Source organism: Muscardinus avellanarius (assembly GCF_963383645.1).
Source record: "Muscardinus avellanarius genome assembly, chromosome: 16".
Classification (NCBI taxonomy): Eukaryota; Metazoa; Chordata; class Mammalia; order Rodentia; family Gliridae; genus Muscardinus; species Muscardinus avellanarius.
The window spans coordinates 6,949,828-6,965,601 of NC_137802.1; the positions used below are offsets into that span (position 1 = coordinate 6,949,828).

The 15,774-nt window shown below is 43.4% G+C and overlaps 1 protein-coding gene across 1 annotated transcript in view; it reads right to left on the bottom strand.

Annotated features, from left to right (window-relative positions):
* The window catches only part of ULK2 (unc-51 like autophagy activating kinase 2), an 87,883-nt gene that overhangs the window by 4,214 nt on the left and 67,895 nt on the right, over positions 1 to 15,774 (bottom strand). Inside the window, exons 17-23 of the mRNA XM_080712571.1 lie at positions 12,831 to 12,911; positions 11,879 to 12,165; positions 11,344 to 11,531; positions 8,052 to 8,155; positions 5,266 to 5,415; positions 3,070 to 3,278; positions 376 to 554 (exon numbers count right to left, since the gene is read on the bottom strand). Coding sequence (XP_080568697.1) covers positions 376 to 554; positions 3,070 to 3,278; positions 5,266 to 5,415; positions 8,052 to 8,155; positions 11,344 to 11,531; positions 11,879 to 12,165; positions 12,831 to 12,911 — 1,198 coding nt within the window. The remainder of the gene's footprint in view (positions 1 to 375; positions 555 to 3,069; positions 3,279 to 5,265; positions 5,416 to 8,051; positions 8,156 to 11,343; positions 11,532 to 11,878; positions 12,166 to 12,830; positions 12,912 to 15,774) is intronic.

Genomic DNA, 15,774 nt, shown 5'->3' on the forward strand with positions numbered 1-15,774 from the left:
GCTCCCCACATTAGGCCACTGTCCCAACAGCCTTTCTAAAGGGTATCTTCTTCTCCCCCTTTGAAATGCACACGTAACTCTTGAAGGGAAGTCTTGGCAAGGAGAAAGATGTGTGAACTTTGAATACAACTGAAACACTGATAAAAATCCACACAATCTTACCGTCAAGTATCTTCAAAGGTATAATTTACAGAGCAAAGGCAATACTGAGGCTGCAAAATAAACCGTCAGCTCATACACAGTGAAGTAACTTAGAGATTCCCCTGAAGCCTCTAACAGTGAAGTATGATCTACAGTGATGACAATGCCCAGATCTCAGACACAAGGTTACAGAAAGCATGAAGAACCTAAGAGAGAAAGGCTCAGGGTGCCTACCCCCAGTCTTTGCTCAGCTGGCTGATCTGGTCCACCACCACACTCTCTTGAATCTGGTACAAGGACACAGCAGATGTGCACAGCTCAGGGTTTCCTCCCCGCACAGCTGTCAGGTCCAGCACACACTCCGTGAACATCAGCATCACATTCAGATGGCGTAAGGTGTCTGTGTGCTCCCGCTGCCAAAAGGACAACACGTCTGAGAACATTTCAGATGTGTATGTTCTGCATATTACCCAGTAATACACAATACCCAGTAACTGCAATCCCAGTACTTGGAAGGCAGAGACAGGAGGATCAAAGGTTTCAGGACAGCCTCAGCAACCTAGTGAGACTCTGTTTAAAAACAAATAATTAAGCCAGGGGTGGTGGTGTATGCTTGTAATCTCAGGACTTGGGAGGCTGAGACAGGAGGATCGCAGGTTTGTAGCCAGCCTCAGCTACTTAGTAGGACCCTCTGAAACTTAGTGAGACCCTGTTTCAAAAATAAAGAATAAAACAGGTCTGGGAGTATAGCTCAGGGGTAGAATGCCCCTGGGTTCAAAGCACAGTACTTAAAAAAAATAATAAAATAAAATAAAAAAGAAGGCTCCGCTGGTTATGCTGCTGTACACTTGCGAGGACAGCCTCAGTTACTTAGGCCTCTGCAACTCAGTGAGTCCCGGTTTCAAAATAAAGAATAAAAAATAAGGCTGGGGTATAACTTGGAGGATGAAAGCCCCTGGGTTCCATCCCCAACACCACAAAAAAATTAATTAGTTAATTTAAAAATATAGGGCTGTGGGTGTAGCTGAGAGGTAAAAGTCCCCTAAGTTCAATCCCTAGTAATGGGGGGGGGGGAAGGGCAGCTGAGACAGAAGGATCCCAGGTTTGAGAACAGCCTCTACAATTTTGCAAGATCTTCAGCAATACATACATCCATCTATTTTTTATCCTTTTTTTTTGAGGTACTGGGGATGGAACCCAGTGGTATACTACCTCAGAGCTGCACCCTCAGCCCTATTTTTTATTCTTTATTTATTTTTATTTATTTATTTTCTGTGGGTGTGAGGATGGAACCCAGGGGCATTTGATCTCAGAGCTACACCCCCTGCCCTATTTTTTATTCTTTAATTTGAAACAGGGTCTCACTAAGTTGCAGAGGACCTCACTAAGTAGCTGAGGCTGTCCTTGAACCATGATCCTTCTGTCTCAGCCTCCCAAATGCTGAGATTACAAGCATGCACCACCATGCCCAGCTTTTTTTTTATCCTTTATAAAATTTTATTTATTTATTTATTTATTTATTTATTTATTTATTTATTTATTTATTGGTACTGGGGATGGAACTCTTCTACCTCTGGGCTATACTCCCAGACCTATTTTATATTTTATTTGTAAACAGGGTCTCTTTGAGGCTGGCTTTGAACCTGCGCGATCCTCCTGTCTTGCCTCCCAAGTGCGGAGATTTACAAGTGTGCACCACCACGCCTGGCTATCCTTTATTTTTTTCTTTCTTTCTTTTTCTTTTCTGGAACCGGGGATCGAACCCAGAGCACCACACCTGCAAAGCAGGTGCTTTGCCACTGAGCTACATCCCGGCCCTTATCCTTTATTTTGAAACAGGGTCTTACTAAGTTGCCAAGGGCCTCACGAAATTGCTGAGGCTGGCTGTGAACCTGAAATCCTCCTGTCTCAGCCTTCCAAGTACTGGGATTACAAGCATGTGCCACCACACCTGGCTTCAAAATAGAATTTAAAAGAAGAGCTAGAAATATAGTTCAGTGTTAAGAGTATTTGCCTAGAAGGGTGTGCAAGACCTTGAGTTCTATCCCCAGTACCAAAAACAAACAAAACAAACAAACAAAAACCCAAACAAAAAAACTGGAAAGAGTGCTATTACAAAACTTGTATACTCAATTTTTTTTTTTTTTTTTTGCAGTACTGGGGATGGAACCAGGGGCATTCTACCTTTGAGCTATATCCCCAGCCATATTTTTCTTATTCTTTATTTTGAAACAGGGGCTTACTGAGTTGCAAAGGGCCTCACTAAGTAGCTGAGTCTCCAGTCTACTTGGCAGGTATATTTCTACATTAATCTAGTATTATGGTTTATTTTATTATATTTGAGCAGTACTGGTGATTGAAACTTGGTTACTCTAACACTAGATTACATATATCACCTTTATTGCTTTATTTTGAGACAGAGCCCCACTAAGTTGCTGATGCTGGCCTTGAACTTGCAATCATTCTGCCTCAGCCTCTCAAGTAGTTGGATTTACAGGCCTGTGCCACCATGCCTGGCTGGATAGCTGCTGCTGTTGTTATTATCTTTTTTTTTTTTTTTTTTGAAACAGGCTCTTGCTAAGTTGTGGAGGGCCTATAATAGTAAATAAACTCTGATTTAAAAATTTAAGACTAAGCCGGGTGTGGGTGCCGCACACTGTAATCCCCGTGCTTGGGAGGCTGAAACAGGAGGATCACACAGGTTTGAAGCCAGCCTCAGCTACTTAGTGAGGCTCTCAGCAACTTAGTGAGACCCTGTTTCCAAATAAAATATAAAATAGGTCTGGGAGGATAGCCTGGAGGTAGAAAGCCCTTGGGTTCCAAGCCCAGTACCTAAATAAATAAATAAATAAATAAATAAATAAATAAATAAATAACATTCACACCACACCAGCAGCACTTTAACATGCACTCCAGTCTTGTCTCTACCTCCATCAGTGTCTCCTCGGGCAGTTCCGGGGCCTCAAAGGTGATGAGCCCCTCTAGGCTGGGGGGTGAAGCACCATAAGGCACGTATCTCAGGCTGGGAGCTGCCTCTGCTCCCGGTGGGGAAAAGCCCAAGCCTGGGCCAGGCGGGGAGCCCACACACACACGGCCACTTGCAGAGCACAGGGAACCTCCTGAGCTGCTGGACCCCACTGCAAGGAAACACAGGACAGTGTCCAGAGGTGGTCCCAGTGGAGCTCCTTCACCCACTGTGCCTCTTACCTCCTGAACAGAGCCTACAACAGTCGTAAGGGAATGATCAAAGAAAAGTCAACTGCCCCTCACCCTATCTAAGTAGATGAACTCTTTTCAAACATTTCTGATTTTCTTCATGTTACAAATATCACTAGAATGAAATGCACCAGGTTTTTCTTTCTTCTGAATGACTTCTAATGGGATAAATACTGCAAAGTGGTATTACAAACAGGGAAGAAATGACCACAGATGAAATATAAACATTTTTATAGCTCTTTCCAGGAACTGTCACATTATTTCCTAAAGCAACTGTAAGCACACAGATCCCATAAAACATTGACAACACCGAGCAAGATAATGTTGGCACAGTTAGCTGATTAAAAACGTTAGTGAAGCTGGGTGTGGAGGCAAACGCTTGTAATCCTAGTACTTGGGAGGCTGAGACAGGAGGATCAAAGTTTACAGGTTCACAGTCTCAGCTACTTAGTGAGAGCCTCCACAATTTAGTGAGACCCTGTTTTTTTTATTTTTATTTTATTTTATTTTTGCAGGTTTGGGGATGGAACCCAGGGGCATTCTATCTCCCCTGCACTTTTTTCTTTTTTTGGTGGTACTGGGGTTCCTGGAAGCCCTTCTACCTCCGGGCTACACTTCCAGATGCTTTTTTAAATATTTTTATTTGGAAACAGGGTCCCTTAAGCCAGCGCGGCTGGCTTCGAACCTGCACAATCCTCTTATCTCCGCCTCCCAAGTGCGGGGATTACAAGTGTGCGCCACCACGCCTGGCCCCCTGCCCTATTTTTTATTCTTTATTTTGAAACAGGGTCTCACAGAGTTGCAAAGAGCCTCACTAAGTAGCTGAGGCTGTCTGCAAACCACAATCCTCCATTCTCAGCCTCCTGAATTCTGAGATTACAAGCGTGCACCACCATGCCCGACGTTATTTATTTACTTTTAAATATATAAAGGGCCAGCTGGGCGTGGTGGCGCACGCTTGTAATCCCCGCGCTTGGGAGGCAGAGACAGGAGGATCGCGCAGGTTCGAAGCCAGCCGCGCTGGCGTAAGAGACCCTGTTTCAAAAATATAAAAAATAGGTCTGGGAGCATAGCCCGGAGGTAGAAGGGCTTCCAGGAACCCCAGTACCACAAAAAAAAAAAAAATATATATATATATATATATATATATATATATATATATATATATATATATAAAGGGCCTTACTAAGTAGTAGCTGAGGCTGCTGCCCATGAACCATGATCCTTTTTGTCTCAGCCTCCCAAATGCAGGGATTACAAGTGTGCACCACCACGTCCAGCTCTGGCTTAGATTTAATTAATTAATTAATTAAATTTTGTGGTACTGGGGATTGAACCCAGAGGCATTCTACCTCCACAGCATACCCCCAACCCTATTTTTATTTATTTTTTTTTTGGTGGTACTGGGGTTCCTGGAAGCCCTTCTACCTCCGGGCTACACTCCCAGACCTATTTTATATATATATATTTTTTATTTGGAAACAGGGTCTCCTAAGCCAGCACGCGCGGCTGGCTTCAAACCTGCGCGATCCTCCTGTCTCTACCTCCCAAGTGCGGGGATTACAAGCGTGCGCCACCACGCCCAGCCCCCCTATTTTTAATTTTTATTTCAAAACATGTTCTCGCTAGGTTGCTGAGTCTCACTTCTAGTTGAGGCTGCCCTCAAACCTGCAATCCTCTTGTCTCAGCCTCTCAAGTACTGAAATTACAAATGTGTGCCAACACGCCTCACTTTTGCTTATTTTTGTAACTCTTTAAGTAAAGGAAACAGTCATGTTCATTTTACCGGTTAGGTATCTGAAGTCCAGAGAAGTTAAGTGACTTGTCTAACTTTTAAAACTACATTGCTCTCAGAACCTTACACTCCAAATATTAGCCACAGATTGTATTAGGACAAATGCTCCTTACCTGAGGTGGTTCTTGTTCGGAGGACCATGTGGGTACAGGTGGGTGCTGTGGCGCTGTGTGGAGGAGACCCCACAGTGAAAAGGACAGCCCTGGAGCTTGCTGCAGTTCCCGCTGGAGGTGCCAGTACAATGCCACAAGCTCCTGCAGGAGCTACAATAAAGAGTTCACAATGTCATAACTTGAAGGTGTTTCTATTGGGGTGGGATCATAGGAAAGTGTTATTTTTTTTCTTTAACAAAAAGCATTCTTTACTCAAAATTATATATATTTTGGTACTGGAATATCTGGTCAGCAAAATATCTGAATATATTTTTTCTTTTCTTTTTTTTTTTTTGTGGTACTGGGGATGGAACCCAGGGCATTCTACCTCTGAGCTACAGCTTCAGCCAATTTTATTCTTTTCTTTTTTTTTTTTTTTTGGTGGTACTGGGGTTTCTGGAAACCCTTCTACCTCTGGGTTACACTCCCAGACCTATTTTTTATTTGGAAACAGGGTCTCTTGCTGGCTTCAAACCAGTGTGATCCTCCTCTCTTTTCCTCCCAAGCGCAGGGATTACAAGCCTGCACCACCATGCCTGGCTTCTTTTTTTATTTTTAAATAGGGTCACACTAAGTTGCAGAGTACCTCAATAAATTGCTGAGGCTGACCGTGAACCTGTAATCCTCCTGTCTCAGCCTCCCAAATACTGGGATTACAAGCATGTGCCACTACACCCAGCTAGTTATATATTTTAGAAGTGTTCAAGGTTGGCATGGTGGCACATGCTTGTAATCCCAGCATTTGGGAGGCTGAGACTGGAGGATTGCGGTTTGCAGACCGTCTCAGCTACTTAGTGAGGCCCTCTGCAATTCAGTGAGACCCTGTTTCAAAATAGAGAATAGCCAGGCGTGGTGGTGCACGCTTGTAATCCCAGCATTTGGGAGGCTGAGACCGGAGGATCGCGGTTTGCAAACAGCTTCAACTACTTAGTAATGCCCTCTGCAAGTCAGTGAGACCCTGTTTCAAAATAAAGAATAAAAATTTGGGCCGGGTGTGGCGGCGCACATTTGTAATCCCAGCATTTGGGGAGGCTGAGATCGGATGATCGCGTTTCACGGACAGCCTCAGCTACTTAGTGAGGCCCTCCGCAACTTAGTGAGACCATGTTTCAAAATAAAGAATAAAAAAACAGGGCAGGGGATGTAGCTCGGAGGTCAAATGCCCCTGGGTTCCATCCCCAGACCCACCAAAAAAAAAAAAAAAAAAGTAACTATGGCCGGCATGGTAGTGCAAGCTTGCAATCCAGTGTCTTGGTACTTGGTAGGCTGAGACAGGAGGACTGCAGGTTTGCGGCCAGCCTTAGTTATTTAGTGAGGCTCTCAGCAATTTAGTGAGACCCTGTTTCCAAATAAAAAATAAAATACAGTTGGGGGTGTAGCTCAGAGGTAAAAGGCCCCTGGTTTCAATTCCTAGTACCATAAAAAACAAAGCAAACAAACAAAAAAACTAGCAGGGCATGGTGGTATAGGCCTATAATCTCAGTACTTGGAAGGCAGAGATAATAAATTTGCAGGCTGAAGACCAACCTCAGGTACCCAGAAAATTTTAAAATAAAGGGGCTGGAACAATGCCCCTGGTACCCAGAAAATTTTAAAATAAAGGGGCTCATAGGCACAATGCCCTGGGTTCAAACCCCAATACCAAAACAAAACACAGGCTAGTCGTGGTGGTGCATGCTTGTAATCCCAGCACTTGAGAGGCTGAGACAGAAAGATAACACAGGTTTGTGCCAGCCTCAGCTACTTAGTGAGGCTCTCAGCAACTTAGTGAGACCGTTTCCAAATAAAATATAAAAATATGTCTGGGAGTGTAGCCCAGAGGTAGAAGGCCCCTGGGTTCCATCCTCAGTACCACAAAAACAAACAAACAGGAATTAGCCAGGAGTGGTAGCGCTTGCCTCTAATCCTAGTACTTGGGAGGATGAGACAAGGAGGATCATAATAGGTTCAAGACTAATCTCAGAATTTTTTTTTTTTTTTTTTGTACTGGGGATGGAACCCAAGGGTGTTCTACATCTGAGCTACACTCCAAGTCCTTTTTTTTTTTTTTTTTTTTGCGTGTCAGGGGATGGAACCCAGAGGCATTTGACCTCTGAGTCTTGCTGAGGCTGGCTATGAACCTGTGATCCTCCTGTTTCAGTCTCAAGTACTGGGCTTACAAACAAGTGTGTACCACCAAGCCTGGCTAGTTTTTGAGGCCCTTTGCAACTCAGTGTGACCCTGTTTCAAAATAAAAGAATGAAAAATAGGGCAGGGGGGTGTAGCTCAGAGGGTGAATGCCCCTAGGTTGTTCCATCCACATACCTGCAAAAAAAAAAAAAAAAAAAAAAAAAAAAAGCTGGGCGTGGTGGCGCAAGATTGTAATCTCAGCATTTGGGAGGCTAAGATCAGAGGATCACGATTCGAGGACAGACTCAGCTACTTAGTGAGGCCCTCTGCAACTTAGTAAGACCCTGTTTCAAATTAAAAAATAAAAAATAGGGCAGGGGGTGTAGCTCGGAGGTCAAATGCCCCTGGGTTCCATCTCCAGACCCCCCCCAAAAAAAAAAAAGAATACCGACCAAGCCTCTGTCCCGATGGCTTCTGGAAAGGAAGATGAAATGAAAGGAACCACCTCTAGAATGCAGGATAACATGTGTCTGCTGTTTTAAGCCACTAAGCGTGTGATAGTTTACCATAGCAGTAATAAGAGACAAATGAATGTGTTTACAAATTACTTCCCTAAAAAGAAATGAGACTGCTCTTACCTGTATCCATTGGTCGCTCTGTATTTAAACTATCTGTGCTGCCCTGGTGTCCACCTAAAGGTGCCTTTACTTGTTGATCTGATAATTTCCCAGTACTGACGGATCTAAAAAGAACAATGATGTTAATAACAAAAAATTCTTTTTGCAGTACTGGGGACTGAACCTAGGAGCATTCTACCTGAGTTATACCTGAGCTCTAATTTTTATTCTTTATTTTGAAACAGGGCCTAAGTTGCAGAGGGCTTCACAAAGTAGCTGAAGCTGACCTTAAGCTCCAATTCTCCTGTCTCAGCCTCCCAAATGCTGGGATTACAAGTGTGCACCACCGCATCTGGCTTAGGAAATTGATCTTTTTTTTTTTTTTTTTTTTGGGTGGAACTGGGGGCGGAACCCAGGGGCTTTTCTACCTCTGGCTATTACTTCCAGACTTATTTATACTTTTTTTTTTCCTGTATTGGGAACTTTATACAAATATGGAATGCTTCATGAATTTGCGTGTCACCCTTGCGCAGGGGCCATGCTAATCTTTTCTGTATTGTTCCAATTTTAGTATATATGCTGCTGAAGCGAGTGCTATACTTTATTTTTAAACAGGGTCTAAGTTGCTGAGAGCCTCACTCAGTAGCTGAAGCTGGCTTCGAACCTGTGCAATCCTCCTGTCGCAGCCTCCCAAGCACTGGGATTACAAGTATGCACCACCACGTCCGGCTCATTTTTTAAAAATAGAAGGGAGCTGGCATGGTGGTGCACACTTGTTATCCCAGCATTTGGGAGGCTGAGACAAGAAGATCATGGCTTTTGGCCAGTCTCAGCTACTTAGTGAGGCCCTCTGCAACTCAGTAAGATCCTGTTTCAAAATATAGAATAAAAAATAGGGCTGGGGCCGGGCTGGGTGTGGTGGTGTATGCTTGTAATCCCTACACTTATAATCCCCACACTTGTAATCCCCACATTTGTAATCCCCACACTTGGGAGTCTGAGACAGGAGGATCACACAGGTTCAAAACCAGCTTAAGCTACTTAGTGAGGCTCTCAGCAACTTAGTGAGACCCTGTTTCCAAATAAAATATATGTCTGGGAGTATATCCTGGAGGTAGAAAGCCTCTGGGTTCCACCCCCAGTACCACCAAAAAATAAAATAGGGCTGGGGGTGTAGCTCAGAGGTTGAATACCCCTGGGTTCCATCCCCAGTACCACAAAGAAAAAAAAAATAGGGCTGGTGGTATAGCTCAGCTCAGAAGTAGAATGTCCCTGGGTTCTATCCCTAGTATGCAAAATAAATAAATAAATAAACAAACAGGAGGGTTAATAGGACACCAGAGAATGAGGAAGCAAAAGAATAGATGTTAGCCGGGCGTGGTGGCGCATGCTTGTAATCCCCGCGCTTGGGAGGCGGAGACAGGAGGATCGCGCATGTTCGAAGCCAGCCGCGCTGGCGTAAGAGACCTTGTTTCAAAAATATAAAATAGGTCTGGGAGTGTAGCCCAGAGGTAGAAGGGCTTCCAGGAACCCCAGAACCACCAAAAAAAAAAAAAAAAAAAAAAGAATAGATGTTAAGCAATTCAGGATAAAGATAAACTTCCATAGCCAAAATAAAAGACAGAAGTTTAGGAAAGCCAGATCCTCTTTTTTTTTTTTCCTGGTACCAGGGATGGAACCCAAGGGCATTCTACCTCCAAGCTACACCTCTAGTCTTATTTTTTATTCTTTATTTTGAAACCAGGTCTCACTGAGTTGCAGAGGGCCTCACTTAGTAGCTGAGGCTGGCTGCAAACCGCGATCCTCCGGTCTCAGCCTCCTGAATGCTGGGATTACAAGTGTGTGAAACCACGCCCAGCTTTATTCTATATTTTGGAACAGGGTCTCACTGTGTTGCAAAGGGCCTCACTAAGTAGTAGCTGAGGATGGCCTCAAACCGTAATCCTCCTGTCTCAGCCTTCCAAATGCTGGGATTACAAGCATTTGCCATCATGCCTGGTCCAAGCCAGAACTTCTTTTTTTTTTTTTTTGCGGGTCTGGGGATGGAACCTAGGGGCACTTGACTTCTGAGCTACACCTCCTGCCCTATTTTTTATTCTTTATTTTGAAACCGGGTCTCACTGAGTTGCAGAGGGCCTCACTAAGTAGCTGAGGCTGTCCACGAACTGCCATCCTCCGGGTCTCAGCCTCCCCAACAACTGGGATTACAAATGTGCGCCACCACGCCCAGCTCAGACCTTTTTTTTTTTGGTGGTACTGGGGTTCCTGGAAGCCCTTCTACCTCCAGGCTACACTCCCAGACCTATTTTTACATTTTTATTTGGAAACAGGGTCTCCTAAGCCAGCACGAGTGGCTGGCTTCGAACCTGCACGATCCTCCCATCTCTGCCTCCCAAGCGCGGGGATTACAAGCGTGCGCCACCACGCCCGGCTTCAGACCTTCTTGTATATGTCTGTAATCCCAGACTTGGGAGGCTGAGACAGGAAGATCACAAGTTCTTGGCCAGCATGTGGTAACTTAGTGAAACTGTTTAAAATAAATAAATAAAATATATATATACATAGGGCTGGGGTGTAACTGAGAGTTAGAATGCCCTCGGATTTATTCCCCAGTAACCCCCCACCAAGGTGGTACTAGAAAGCATCTGTGGTTTTCAGACATTCTGAAGCATGCAGTGTGTGTTAATAATCACATGCCATATGCAAGCTACTAATGTGATCTGGCGGCTTTTATAACAAAAACACATTTATTTTGTTATCATAGCTTTATTTTTTCCTTTGGAACCAGGGTTATTCTACCTCTGAGCTACAATCCAAGGCTTATTTTTTTTTAAAACAAGGTCTTGCTAGGTTGCTGAGAGTCTCACTATATACCTGAAGCTGAGTCTGTGTCCTCCAAGTACTGGGATTATTTACCACCACACCCAACTTACTAGTTTTTATTTTTGTTTTATTTTGTTTTTTTAGTGGTAGTGCTGGAGATATACCCATGGGCATAAGCTACACTACCAGTTCTATTTTATTTTCTTATAAAACAGGGTCTCATAAAGTTGCTGAGGGCCTCATTACATTGCTGAGGCTGGATTTGAACCTGAGATCCACCTTTCTCAGCTTCCTAAGTACTGGGATTACAGGTGTGCACCACCATATCCAACTACTATAGTTTTCATTTTTAAAACTAGAGAAGAGCCCTATAATCCTAGTATAGTGTAGACATAAATGCCCCTGGGTTCAATTCCTTGTACTACAAAAAAAAAAAAAAAAAAAAAAAAAAAAAGAAAAGAAAAACACTAGAGAGGAAACAGTCTCTCACCTGCCAAATAGCATCTTATTCTGCTGCTCAGATCGAAGTCGCTCATTTCCTTGGACCAAGAGGCAATGGGAACATTCTCGTGGGTCACTCCCATCTTTGGACTGCCCTTCAGCAGGCCCATGACGAGTAACCAGGGCTAACAAGTTGGACGATGCTTGGGTTTTAGGGATTTTAAAAGGAGCTATGGTCTAAAGAAACAGATTGTAAATAAGTCAATATGGTGAACTGTTCAGAAAAGGCAAGACTGTATGACACACTAGTCAGTAGTATAGACTCTGGAGTTAGTCAAACATGCATGCAAATACTGGCTCTTCTATTCATAGCCTGTATGGCCTTGGGCAGTTCATTTAAGCTCTCTCAGCCTTAGTGTCCTTTTCTGAAGATTAATGAGATCATACACATAAAGCATGCAACAAGCAAAGTACTTACATACTATGCTAGGTACATATTAAGTGCTTACTAAAATAATGACCACCTCATCATGAATAAAGCACTACATCAGTTCATGGCCTACAAAAGAGTGTAAGAAGCACACCTTGGTAGGAGAGCCAATGATTGTTGGTAATGGAGTTTTAAAGAACCAGTCAGAACTCCGTGGAGAGGACCCCATGTGCTTGGTGGGAGAGGCCCCGAGGCTGCCAGGACGACTGGGCTGAGGTGAGCAGCTGTGCCCAGCCCCAGTGTGGGATGGGCACACAGGGTCAGAGTACTGCTTTCTCAGCTTCTGCTTGTTTTGATAGATATCGGTGAGGGTGGGGGCGCTTTGCAGTCTAGCACCCAGTAAGTGAGACTGTGGTGACTGAGCCTGTGGCACTGGAGAACCTACCAAGAAAATGGATGCAGGATTAACCCATAGTGAAGAAGTAGGAAGTGAAGACTAAAAAAATAAAAGAACAACTTTATAAAATGAGAATTCAGGTTAATGTCTTATTTTTCACAAGATATTCTAAAAGTTGTTTACCAAGATATTTTCTGGCATCCTTTAACAAGTACATTATTGTACACACACACACACACACACACACACACACACACACACACACACACACATATTTTGGTGTGGTGGTCTCACTGAGTTGCAAAGGGCCTCACTATGTAGTAGCTGAGGCTGGCCGCAAACCGCGATTCTCCTGTCTCAACCTCCCAAATGCTGGGATTACAAGTGTGGGCCACCATGTGCCGCTCAACTCTACTGTTTTTTTGGTGGTACTGGGGGTGGAACCCAGAGGCTTTCTACCTCCAGGCTATACCCCCAGACCTTTTTTATATTTATTTGGATACAGGGTCTCACTAAGTTGCTGAAAGCCTAAGGAGCTGAGGCTGGCTTCGAACCCATGCGATCCTCCTGTCTCAGCCTCCCAAGTGCGGGGATTACAAGCATGCGCCACCGCACCCGGCTTAAATCTACTGTTTTAAAAGACTAGCATAACATAACTCAAGTCCATTCATAATAAAATTCAAATTATTAATACACCAAATGTTCCTACCTGAGGAGTTTCTACTCCTGGATTCATTGCCCTGAGGGTGTCCACAACAGCACTGACTAAGCTGCTCAGGAATGGTACCAACTGTGAAGTGAGACATAGGAAAAAAAGAGGAAATTACTCAAATGCAATGAAGGATGGAAACAACACATGCACATACTTCTCAGCACACAGAATTTAGTTAGCAGATTCTAGTTCAACTGACATTTACTGAGTAAACAATATGCTAGACACAAGGCAGGCTAAGATAAAAAATACAATATAAGCTGGGCATGGTGGTGCACTATTATAATCCTTGGGAGGCAGACAGGAGGATCACAGATTTGTGGCCAGCCTCAGCTACTTAGTGAGGCCCTCTGCAACTTAGTGAGACCCTGTTTCAAAATAAAGAATAAAAGCCGGGTGTGGTGGTGCACACTTGTAATCCCCGTGCGCTTGGGAGGCTGAGACAGGAGGATCACACAGGTTTGAAGCCAGCCGCACTGGCTTAAGAGACCCTGTTTCGACTTCCGGGAAGATGGCGACCGAGAAAAGCGGGGCTTAAGAGCCCCGCTAACAACAAATCTCCATTACCACAAAATCAGCGCCTGTCATAGCCAGAAAACACCATCACCAGTGAAACAAAAAATCACCAGGCTCCAGAGAGAAAGCGGACTGAGAACAGAGCCACAGAGGAGATACACCGGCCTCGGGCCCGAGGACGAGGCAGACGCGGCAGCAGCGCCATACTGCCGGGGGCAGCGGCGAATTCACCAGACGGCCACAGCAAGCCGAGGTGAGCCACTGCGGAACAGCTAGGCGAGATTTCTCCACGCAGAGAGCATCTACAGCTCCCAGTGGCCGAGCTCAGCACACGCTGCAGGGATTCAGAGTAGAAATCAAAATCAAGAAGAAAAACGCCAGCCCTGCAGCCGAGGGCGTAGCAGCGGCGCCATATTGCTACCGGCGGCAGCAGCAGCGAATTCAGCGAGGCCAGTACAGCTACATCTGCGTACTCAAGAACAGTGAGTCACATTGCGGGCCACAGAGGAGAAATCCCTGGGACTTGACCCAGTGGGGGAGGGGCGGTGGCCGAGATATCACACCATAGGAGATCGTGCAACCTGGCACCCCCCACAGTCTAAAGCAGCCTCTATCGACTCTCTGGGTCTGAGACTCTGTGATAAAACCCAGTAAAGGAGTAGTGGGGTCTGAGATACTACTGACTCGAGATCCAGAGCACCTTAAGGGAAGTCATAGTGACCCAAGGGAAGAACCCAGAGAAGGCACAAACATCCGAAATCATGGGAAAGAGGAATAATACTGGAGCAATTAATGCCCACAACCCCACAACATCAGAACCCGATAAAACAGAAAATCAGAGATTCCTAGAAGATCAAATCAGGAAAATAACTGTAGAAATAATAGAGGTGCTTCGAAAAGAACTCAGAGAGAGCCAAAAAGAGATAAAGGATGCAATTAATGAAGTAAAGGCCTCAATTCAAAGCACAAACAACCGATTAGAACACATGGAGAACAGAATCTCGCTCTTAGAAGATGAGCAATCCAAAAATGAACTCATAGTTTCTAATCTAGAAAAAAATATCCGACAGCAGGAATCTGATATTGAAGAAATATGGGCCCATTTTAAGAGAGCTAACCTAAGAATAATTGGAATAGAGGAGGGAAAAGAAAGTGAAACCAAAGGAATCAACAATCTCTTCAAGGAAGTAATAGCAGAAAATTTTCCAAACATAGAGCAAGAGGTTGATACGCAGGTCCAGGAAACTTATAGAACTCCCTTTAGACAGGATCAGAGAAGAGGATCCCCACGCCACATAATTGTCAAAATGACCAATGTGGAAGCCAAGCAGAGAATCTTAAAGGCAACAAAAGCAAAGGGCCAAGTGACATTCAGAGGCAAACCAATTAGAATCACTCCAGACTTCCCAAACCAAGTCATGAGAGCCAGAAGGGCTTGGAGTAACATATTCCCAATTCTGAAAGAAAACAACTTCCAGCCAAAAATTTCCTACCCAGCAAAACTTTCTATCAAATTAGATGGAGAAATAAGAAGCTTCCATGACAAACAGAAACTCAAGGAATTTATGTCTTCAAAACCAGCACTAGAGAAAATACTCAAAGAGATTAACTACAAAGAAGAAATAGGTAACACACTCCAGAACTAGAGAAACAAGATTTTCCATTCAACAGACAACTAAGATTGGTTATCTGTGGAGATTCATTATTTATGTTAGTCTTTTACCTATCTCTAAAGGGTATTGTTTGCATTATTGTTAATTTTTAGGATTTCTAGTTGGAATATTAATATACCTTCAGATATAGCATTTGGAAATATTTTATCCCATTCTATTAGTAACCGTTAACTCTGTTTACATTGTCTTTGGATATACAATTTTTTTTTTTTTTATTTTTTAGGGAGTTTGTATACTCCTCTGTTGCCTGTGCCATTGAAATCATAACCAAGAAATCACTGCCAATTTCAATGTTGTGAGGTTTAATGACCCAGATTTTCTCCTAAAAGTTTATAGTCTTAAGATTTATATTTAGGTCTTTTATCTATTTTGAGTTAATATTTGTATATGGGATTAGGTAAGGGTCCAATTTTATTCTTTTCCATGTAATTATTATTTTTTAACAATATTTAGTTAAAAGATTTTTATTTCCACCACCAAATGTTCATGGAAACCTTGTCAAAAATAACTTGACAATATAGGGAAGAATTTAGCTCTAGGCTTTTAGTTAACTCCAATGGTTTATATATCTGCCTTTAGAATAGTACTACACTGTTTCAATTATTGTAGCTTTATATGGTTTGAAATCAGAAAATATATATCTTCTAGCTTTGTTCTTTTTCAAGATCGTTTTGGGTACCTAGAGTCCATATTCCATATTAGGATAGATTTTTTTCTGAAAAATAAATATATAAATATATGATAGTTTCACC